This window comes from Colias croceus, chromosome 6 (assembly GCF_905220415.1).
Source record: "Colias croceus chromosome 6, ilColCroc2.1".
Lineage (NCBI taxonomy): Eukaryota > Metazoa > Arthropoda > Insecta > Lepidoptera > Pieridae > Colias > Colias croceus.
In genome coordinates, this window is record NC_059542.1 from 6686710 (window position 1) to 6697211 (window position 10502).

The window sequence follows — 10502 nt, forward strand, 5'->3', positions numbered from 1 at the left end:
TGTGAGGTAATTTCAGAAATTTGTGAATACCTACAACCGCAGAGTATTATTTGAAAACTTATAGGTATTCTTAAAATACCAGTCACGTTAGTTACTACAGTCACTAGCTACCTACGTATTAATTTTACTTTATTGAATTTATCTCATCATCTGCTATATCCAATATCCATCAACCCGTAGTACGGGCCCTGCACCTACGAGCACGTCACCTTTTTGTGACGCCCATGACGAAAAATAAAATATATAATAGGTAATTATTATGAGAATAATGGTTTCATTTAATACAACATGTAGGGTAGACTGGGTACGGTTGAAACAATTTCACTTATAACGGCCATAACTTTGCTGTTTATAACCCGAGCGATGAAAAATATATTTTAAATAAAAGAGCATGTATCTGTCTACTATTAGGCGCTATGATTTTAGTTCCATGTTTATTATTTTTTATAGTAGATCAAATTAAAAAAATAAATCCGATTTGTTTCAACCGTCCCCATACCAGGGGCGGTTGAAACAGTGATTGGGGTCAGTTGAAAAATATGCGAATAATACAAAATATAGCATCAAAATATGTTTTATTGATTGTTTATTTTAAATCTAACAATAATTAAGTAACTCTATTACAATAAGGTCTGCTCTCTATATATGGTGACATACAAACAAGACAGAAGTACCTACTCCTCATCTTCTGATGATATCTCTTCTTGTATTTTTTTATTTTTTGCTTCTTCGATGTTACTTTTACATTTTCCTCCATGAAATGTCTTCCTTTTTCGTCAAACCAATCGCTTCTTCACTTGCTTAGCTCTAGTTCGTTTCAATATTAATTCTTGCTCTTTTCTTATCTCTTCCTTATCTGGTGTGTCAGTGAAAAGTGTAAACTTTCTGAGTTTTTTCCCTCTATTATTATACCTTCTGTTATTATATCCTCTATTATATCCCATTTTTTTATTTTCTTGCTCGCCAGAGTCATCTCGCATTCGAATTTACCTTAGAAGCGAATAATTGTGCTTCTCTGCCACTTTTCGCAATGATTTCCGGTTTTCACTTCCTCATACACGTCTTTGTACTTTGAAAAGTATATTTATCTTCCCGAAATATCTTTAACACGTACTATTGGCATCTAAAAATACAAAAAATAATTAAAACAATGTTTCAACCGTACCCAAAAAAAATGTTTCAACCGTCCCCAACTCCTACTTTAGGTAAAATACAGTTATAGTAATTGTAACAACAAGGATACACAAAAACTAGTCACAATGTCAAATTCCACAAGATTCACTTCAAACAAAAACGCACACTTAATACTGTCACTAAAATAGATACGCCAATAATTGGAAAAATCTTCGAGCAAAAATACTTACTTTTGGTCATAAAAACACAATAGGGTCTTATAAAATCAGCTGAAGCGCGCGGAGATCGACGCAACATTGTGGTTCGTGTTTAGAACAGTTGTGCGCTTCATTTTCCCCTTGGACCCCTAACCCCCCCACCAACGGTTTGCGAGATATTCGTGTTGTTTCAACCGTCCTTTGTTTCAATCGTACCCAGTCTACCCTACCTGTATATAATCTAATCTAGGGAAACCAAACAAATTTTGAAGTACCTAAGTATAGTAGAAATAAATAGTTGTCATTTACTTATAACAATAAATCTTATTTAAAAACAAAATTATTCAACTTGCAAAAGAGTGGTCTCAGTAGATAGTATGCTTAACTAGACAAAACAAAATCGTATTTACGGTATTCAGTATAATTAGGTACCTTCAACCTCCATGACGTTAAACATAATATTAATTCATATATCATTTTTAACCCTAAATTCAATCATTCCTGAACAACCGGTGGGTCTGCTCTAAAACCTAACTTTGGATCTGCATCATAGTTGACAACCCGCAGTTTGCCCAGTTTGTCCACGTAACCGTAGTGGCCTCTTACGTGACCGTCGTTGTCGCGCTCCTCATAACGGAACTGCCGATTTTTCCTGCAACGATATAATTCTTATGAAGTATGAACCGTGAAATTATAGGTACTTTTTTCGAAATCAAAACCTATTCTATTTTTATTCGGAAGATTTTGAAGCCTAATATTAACCACCAACTTAACAAATCTCTATGGTAAAAATAATTGCAAGAAACCAAGACTGTCATGTCTCTATACCTAATTACCTCATAATAAATAATTGTTATTTGAATCGAGGAATACCATAAAAAATAAAATATGTAATTAAGTAATCAGATATTATCCATACCCTTTGCCAGTGTCAAATCCAAACTGATAACTGTGTGGTCCATTCATTCCGTGCATTCGGAATTCAGTCCTCTCGCCTTTTTTATTTGCAGGAACATATACCGGCCGCTTTGCTGCATGCTTCACTGGAGCGGGATGAAAATCACCTTAAATTAAACAGGAACTTATTTTAGTGCCTATATTTTATATGTATTTGACAATTCAATTGAATTTTACTACCATCGACATAAATACTAACGTTTGGGCTGGTGGTTATTCGTTTCTGAAGTCTCTTGTTCTGAAGGTCTCCTTTTACTTTCATTGCCATTATTAGCTTCAGTAGGAACTACCTAAAAATAAACACAAATATATAAAAAATATACTTAGTCTAAATCTAGTCAGAAACTTTTAGGGTTTAAAAAATAATAAGTAGTTATTAGAATAACGCGAACATAAAACAGAAACTTTCAATTTAACTAAAAATTTAAGCCATAATCTAATATTATGGTGCAGCCTGCAGGGCAGTAGCGTAAATAAGATACCGGTAGAAATTGTTATCCTTTAGTATACCTACTTATTAAGTACTTATCCTATTTTTACTTACCCTCTGTTCTTCTTCATTTTCGTTCTTTAACTTTCGTTTTTGTTCCTCCTGTTTGTATAAATAGATTTTCTTTTCGTCCGATGGCGTTAAGTATACACCTTCAACACCCGAAAGAGGTCTAAATGTTCTTATTGGTTTAGCCTTTGGAATTTCTGCTATATTATCAACATATTGCGCAATAGGAATAGGCACAGGATTGAAATGCCCTACAACCTTCTTTGGATATAGTGCGGTAGGTTTCTTATATTTTAACTGTTCTTGATTTAAAGGACCTTCCTTTAAAGCGGAATCATCATCAAAATAGAAATTGAGAGCATTTTCCAAAGGAGGCAAAAGGCCCCTAGCAGGTGTGGGTGGTAAAACACTCGTATCTTTCGCTAGTACTTTTCCAGTTCTTAAGTTACTCATCACTATTTCTGTCAATTCGGGTGAATTTTGAATAAAATGCTGAGGTGTATTCTGAGGTTGTTCAGGCGCAATTGGATACCAATCATTTTGTTCAGCAGCCTCTGGCGGTTTATAGTAGTCAATCATTGTCTCACCGGACGGTGGCAACAAAAATGTAGCCGGAGTAGCCATAACAGCACGCAAAACTTCCTCACGTTTATGTGGAATGGGCGGAATTAAAAATCCATCTGGTGAATTTGCACTCGAAGAGTAATAAATTGGTTTATTATTTAAACTTTCTATTGACTCCACTTTAGGTGAATCATTGTCATTGTCTTCTATATTTACAGTAGGTACTCTTATAGCGGCTGCTAGAGCGCTGACCATTAAAACCTGAAAAAATTACATTAAATTAAGTTTAAACCCATGACCTTTTAGTCCACAGAGCAAGTAATGTTGTAGTCGAATGCTCAAAACGTATATAGGTAGGTAATTACTTAACCAATAAGTAGGTACCTAGTTAGGTATCTTAATTTCAAATTTTATAACAATCGTCTAAAATCAAAAAGCACCAAAAAAAATCTTGATAGAAGGCAATAGCCCACGGAACCGAATTCAATAAAAGAAAAAAGTGTACATTGCATCATACCACGTAATATTCGATCAAGAAAAGTGTGTCACGACAAGAAAAAAGAATAACAAAAAATCAAGAGGTAGTCTAGTTTATATTTATTGGTTCACTGACCTATCACTTTTTATTGTAGGGGGAAGTGGTTACCATTCGTACAGTTTTTAGATATTATTTTTTTACTTTATGATTAATTGTCGAATTTATCTAGTTAATGTACCTAAGTATACCAAATATATTGTAGTTTGTTATAAAAAAGTTCTGAACTTATATGTCAAAAGGTTAAAGGGTTATAGCCATTTATCAATGATAAGATATTTGTACGAACGTACCCCACGTACGGGGTACGTTCGTACAGTAGGTGGGGTACCTTCATACGGCATGGGGTAGATTCATACAGGAAATTAAAAAGCCAATTAAAGATGTGAATTTTTTTATTATTTATTATAAAAATATTAATTTATCAAAGAACTAACTTATTACTTGTGACTTGACTCATAGTCGATAAATCTTTCTTTAGAAAAAATAACAAAAAATAAAATTGTTCATCCTTAGTTTACTTATAACGATTCTAAGCTTTACAATCAGTCAAAATGAGGTGTTTGCAATCATTGGATAACACCGTTGTACAGTCTTTGACAATTTAAACTTAAAATGCGTTCTTTGGAACTTATTGCATATTATACATATTTATTTAAATTCACTGTAAAAGTAAGAATTCTAGCCATTCTGGATGTAAAGCCCGTTCGTGGTTGAGGATCAGGGAGAATCATGGCGACATCGCTGATATACACAGTATGTACGTCTTCTATATCAGGGAAAATGAAGGACCATGACAATCCCGGTTTCTTCCGAAGATAACTTATATCATCTCTGTATCCGAATAATGACAGAGAACTTTTCCGACATAATAGAGACAAGAGACAATAGAAGTCTTTTTTTCAAATTTTACCAAAACATAACAATTATCTTTGATTTTCTCTGGTGTCACATTTAAATAGTTATTGATACTACGATCATCAGTCTCTTCGTCCATTTCTAAATCAACTGGAGATGTTGAACTCTCCCGCAAGCTAAATTGCGATCCTTCAGATTCACTTGAATCATCTTTGCTTTCGATTTTCTTAGCTTTCTTTTTCTTTTGTTCTGAATTAAGTTCCTTTAAACTACGTTTCACTGCTTTGGCTCTGGCTTTCCTTTCCTGTTCTATTCTTTTAAATTCTTTACATTAATGGGAGCAAAATCTTCATCGCTGAAGGCCATTTCATTGAACGGCCATATACCTGGCTTTTCAAATCCACTTGTAATATTTTTTGCGGTGAATGATTCAAAATATGCAAGTTTTACCAGTTTAGGAATATTATAAATGTTGATTGTTTTGCCAGGATTCGACATGCGCCAATTATTCAACGCTATTTTCAACTTTGGAGCATTCGTACGCGTACGAATGTGCCCCCTGTCTGGGTGTCCGAATGCACCCCATGCCTTTACACAAAATTAAAATAAAGCTTTATACAAATTCCAATTTGTTTTTATAAATATAACAATTAAAGCTCAAAATAAACAATGTTATCATTAATGAACCATCACCATTTTATCAAAAACATAACAATTCTACTTACAATTTCCAACGAAGTTTACGTAAAAATTTTACATACCGCGCGCGAAAATGCGTCACGTCTTATCAGCTCATGCTCCGTAGTATGAGTGGCGCGTCAATCCGCTAGCAACATGGCGACCGATATGTCTACACACACAGGCAAAGGCGTGTTTGTTCGCCGTTTAGTATTTCTGTTATACTGACTGTACGAATGTGCCCCGCGTACGAATGGTGACCACTTTCCCCTACTACTAAGCTAAAGCAGGCTAAAATATCGTTAATGTCTTTATTTTCTGCAAGTTTGCGATTACTGATTATTGTAAAAAATCCTTTTGATTAGGTACTTCGCAATAAGTTAAGGTTAACCAAACAATTAAACATTTAAATTATGAAAATTCGCTTTCCATAAAAATCAACACGAACTTAATCTCTTTGAAATACAAGCCTATATTATAGCTAACCATTGTTTAAAAAAATATAGCATTCCAGGAAATTGCTGGAAATCTATTTTATTTAGATGATAAGATGAACATCCTAAAACCTATTCATAACATAACAACAACAAAGCTATAGGATAAATAGATGCCCGTTTATAAACGTCATTATTTAAACTTATCTAATTAACCTATTAATTATTATAGGTCTTAACTCTTTTTGAGTACAATTTATTCGGGTGTAGTTACGTGCATACAAAATTATTTTATTGAAAACAACAATATATTATTTACCTGATACAGTTTACAAACTAGGTACCTACTATGTAAATTCTGATATATTCAGTTCGACTAAACCTTGAAATCCAACCCGTCTGAGAAGGAAATGTTATACCTTGGTATAGATATCATATTATTTACGGTCTAGGTTACGATGGTTATTGGAAAATCGTAATCATAGAACAATAATAATATGTTACCCAATACCCAATCTTAGATTATAAATTGATAAAAGTAGGTATTAACTAAGTATGTAGTAGTTATGCGGGTACATTTACCTAGGTGTACCTACCTACATAATACGTAGGTATCTCCATTCATTTTTCGTATTGCTAAATAAACCGTAACAATAAGGCTTTTTAAATATTTACATAATAGGAAAGCGATATGATTATTTCTTCGACCATTTGCTCTTTGTGGTTTTGACTAATAACTTTGATTGTTGTTATTATTGATACTTACATTTTTCACTTTCTAGGATTGACCCAGAAAACATCTACAAACAAACATCTGGGAGAGTAGATAGTTGTGGTGCTCGCAATTGAAATTGATACATTTAGGCACAGATTACTAAATAGGTAGGTAGTTAATCTAGTAGTATGGCAAAATGAAAAATATATACCATATATATACCTAATACCATGTGTTAGGTGTAGAAAGTTTATTTTAAATTACTTTTTCCGCTACGGAAACCTTATGTCATATAGGTACCTACGAGAAAATGAAATATATTTTTTTAAGTTTTAAGGACTTATCTATCTGTCAGTAGATATGTAGATGTTAGATAAAACTGTAGGTAGGAGAAAACGTAAACATGTACCACGGGCGAAGCCAGGGCGGACCGCTAGTAATCGATACATCTGGGGGCACGGTAGTGCCCCCGCCAAGACGAGCCAAGCGAACAAGCGACGGGCACTACCTACCTTTTCTCGAAGCGCTTCGACGTTTTTTTGAACCCTCATAACTTGGGTTTGGATTATGCTAGATCAACAAAATTTTCGGGATATATTGTCAATAGCGGACTTATTGAACTTAATAAGTTTTAATGACATTAGCTTTTATACTTCAGATTTTATTTATATCTAAAAAACGCTAATTTCGTCACTGACTCACTGATGATCATCAAAATTCTTATGGTATTTCCTAATGTCCTAGAAAGCTGAAATTTTGTATGTAAGCTAGTATTAGCACACAAACAACAAAAAAATTATAAAACTTGTAACTTTCCTCCCCCATCCCCTTAAACTAGGGGATGGGAGATTGTATGAGACCTGTAATTTTAAATTAAATTTTGATGACGCTAGAGGTCTAATCTAATAATCTAAAACTTGGTTCCCCTAGATATATATATGTTTGTTAAAAAAAAATTAAAAGTTTAATCGACATATAAAATTTTGTTACAAACAACTTACAAAAAGAAATGAAATCCCACCAAAAACATTTTCATGTAAAATGTTGCCAAGACGAGCCCATATGACTCGCACTGTCAAAAAGTTATCAGATCTCATGTAGAGCCAAGCTTCTAACACTACACGCCCTAACTCTACAAGGCCTAACTTCACAAACTCTACACCTTAGTCAAAATATGTGGCTTGGCCGTTCGTTACTACAAGAACTATTGTATAACACAAAAGTTATGATCAGTGAATTAATTTTTCACCTTACGCCGATGTGAATGTAGCGAAATGGCCAAGCCACATATTTTGACTAAGGTGTAGAGTTTGTGAAGTGAGGCCTTGTAGAGTTAGGGCATGTAGTGTTAGAAGCTTGGCTCTACATGAGATCTGATAACTTTTTGACAGTGCGAGTCATATGGGCTCGTCTTGGCAACATTTTACATGAAAATGTTTTTGGTGGGATATCTATTTCACTAATCTATACAAAGGGAACGATTAAATTGCAGCCAAATAAGACTGTCGTAAAAGAATGTTAAGGTATCCGATAGTGTAAAATAATAAGAGAACCATTTGTCACGGCACTGACCATTATTATTACCTATAATGAAAATTTCTATTGAAATCAAACGAAAGTGCGACTAATAAGCTCGGAACGAGTAGTTAAGCAAATACCTGCACAACGGTAGCATTAAAAGTGGATTTATCCATAGATAACATAACAGGTACGTTACGTGCTGTACACTAACTAATAGTTAGGTGTAGAAAGTTTATTTTAAATTACTTTTTCCGCTAAGAAAACCTTATGTCATATACCTACCCGTTTGGAATTAATATAACTTAAAAAATAAGGCTGAACAAAATTTTAAAATATTAATTGGAATATAAACATTTAAGCTTAAAGCTGGTCTATAATTAAAACACGTAACAAATAAATGTATCAAAATCAGTTCATCCAGTCGAGACCTATGATGGTATAGAATATAGATTGACCGAGGTCCTAAGCAAAAGCAAACTCATTGTATCTTTGCAGTCGCATTTTTTGTGAGCTAGAATTTATATTCGGTGACAATTAAACCATAACTAACTAGGTACATTTAATATTCATTAATTCGAATTAATTAATATTTTTACTAATTAAAAATATGAATTCTGAATGACTGCAAATCTATTTATATCACTAAACGAACACACAAATATTTCCAGGCGAAATGCACTTACCCACATATGCTTAATCTAAAAGGTATGCATTTAGATGATAAATCTCGATACCTAATCACTTAGGTACAAACTAATGCACATTTCTCATCGTCTCAAATTGTTACAAGTGCGTTGACCTTAAACTAGAAACCTAAGAAAGATCTTATCCAAATTAATTACTGGCTTTTACCAGAAAAAATACTAAGTACTCAGGTACCATATATTGTTATATAAAGCGATGTACCTAATAACGTAAAAATGAATAAAAAAAACTTATTATCTTACAGGTAACTACATACTTAGTTAGTTATATAATTATAACTTACAGACTAACTTATAAAATATATGTATAAAGAACATTATTTAACACATTAGAAGCAGCTGTGGTGTACGTACCAAAAAAGGTGACCAAAACATAATAGAACTGGTTCTCACAATAATTGTCAACACTTAAATATTTTTAATAAAATATACGCGAGTCAGATAATGTCTAAGTCGGTTGTTGCGCTCGCGCAACTTCTATCATAATAGTAATGAAGGCTGACAACGGTCACGCTTAGAATTTATATAGATCGACAAATTGCCACTCTACTGTATAGGAAATGGAACCCATGTTTTATTTTGTTTTGTATATGAGTTAGATAATATTTTATGTATTGATCGATTAATTGGCAAACTAAACACCTAATTAATTTCTAGTTAGGTTCACAGGTGCCATTTCTTATTTAGGTAGGTACTAGGTGATGAAATTAAATCTATAAATTCGATGAGATAAATGAATTGTGCAGCATTTTTTAAAATAAAATCTTACTGAGTCCTTATTGTAACATCAGCAGTATGCACGCCAGAGTGAGTACCGAGTCGATCCGTTTCGAAGTAGTTATAAAGTTTTCGATAAACATTTTTAAAACGAATCACCATTACATACAACAATCAAAAAAAGATAGGTATATAACTTACATAAGAATAGTAATTCATTAAAAGTCAAAGGCAAAGATAGGTTGTTTAATTTGTACGAACCTACAGACACACTACCGCGACCGGTATCACATGCAATCTCTGCTGTTGATTGGAAGAATTGTTATTATGTTATTTAATTAAATTGCAAGAAGTAGCTATTAAAAACAACATTCATCAATCATCGATTACGCTTTCTGTAGATAGCAATATTCTTACATCCTGGGTTGTGTGAGAGGAAGGAACAATATTATGCCATAATGCCATTGCCCGCATAATTTTCAATTCTACTTCCGTATTGTTCAAAACGCACTTGGGGTATAATTTTGTACGTAGGTAGGTGGAGAAATTACGGAAAATCGATGTTTGTTGAGGTAGGTAACTAGTTTACATATTATATGGAATATTAGATGTCTTTCACATTTATTAGTATTTTATTTTATTATATCATTTTCATTATATTATTGTAGTTATTAGACTGTTAAGAAAACACAGTACTTATGAAATTGAAATAAAACATAGTTCATTTGTTTTGAATTTTTTTATTACATATTGTCGGTACAGTAACTGATTAAAATGCAATGTTTATGTATTGTACCTTTCAAACGCTATTTGTACACAGGACAACATACATACAGTAATTATTATTAGATTAATCTTAATGTACATTAAAACGTGAAATATTTCTAATCTCGTTTGGTGTGTATTTTTTTACAAAATCAAAAACAATTTAATCTAAATACTTTTCATACGAGTCATCCTGTTGATAATGTAAATAATGTATAAAAGTT

At 32.9% G+C, this 10502-nt stretch overlaps 1 protein-coding gene and 1 long non-coding RNA gene across 4 annotated transcripts; both read right to left on the reverse strand.

Annotated features, from left to right (window-relative positions):
- Nucleotides 1–933: 933 nt before the first annotated feature.
- Nucleotides 934–1548, reverse strand: LOC123692495. Its single transcript, XR_006751566.1, has 2 exons — nt 1365–1548; nt 934–1123 (listed from the first exon to the last, which is right to left on the reverse strand). It is a non-coding gene; the product is annotated as an uncharacterized LOC123692495 (long non-coding RNA).
- A 186-nt stretch (nt 1549–1734) lies between these two features.
- On the reverse strand, nt 1735–9747 carry LOC123692493. 3 transcript variants are annotated; one of them, XM_045637249.1, is made up of 5 exons: nt 9715–9747; nt 2833–3612; nt 2488–2578; nt 2251–2395; nt 1735–1983 (listed from the first exon to the last, which is right to left on the reverse strand). In XM_045637249.1, exons 1-5 carry the CDS (start codon nt 9730–9732, stop codon nt 1827–1829), a joined length of 1191 nt encoding a protein of 396 aa, XP_045493205.1. In that variant the 5' UTR covers nt 9733–9747; the 3' UTR covers nt 1735–1826. The 3 variants fall into 3 exon arrangements, with proteins under 3 accessions (XP_045493205.1, XP_045493206.1, XP_045493204.1); XM_045637250.1 differs by lacking the exon at nt 9715–9747 and adding an exon at nt 9151–9302 and having other exon boundaries at nt 2251–2374; XM_045637248.1 differs by lacking the exon at nt 9715–9747 and adding an exon at nt 9151–9301.
- Between the last annotated feature and the right edge of the window lie 755 nt (nt 9748–10502).

Excerpts from the sequence above, each read along its gene's own strand:
- LOC123692493 (XM_045637248.1), bottom strand. The coding sequence starts at position 9,171 with ATGTTTTGGTCACCTTTTTTG. Across the intron at positions 3,613-9,150 it reads TGTTTTGGTCACCTTTTTTG|GTTTTAATGGTCAGCGCTCT; the intron begins GTACGTACACCA and ends TAATTTTTTCAG. Across the intron at positions 2,579-2,832 it reads AAAATGAAGAAGAACAGAGG|GTAGTTCCTACTGAAGCTAA; the intron begins GTAAGTAAAAAT and ends GTTTATTTTTAG.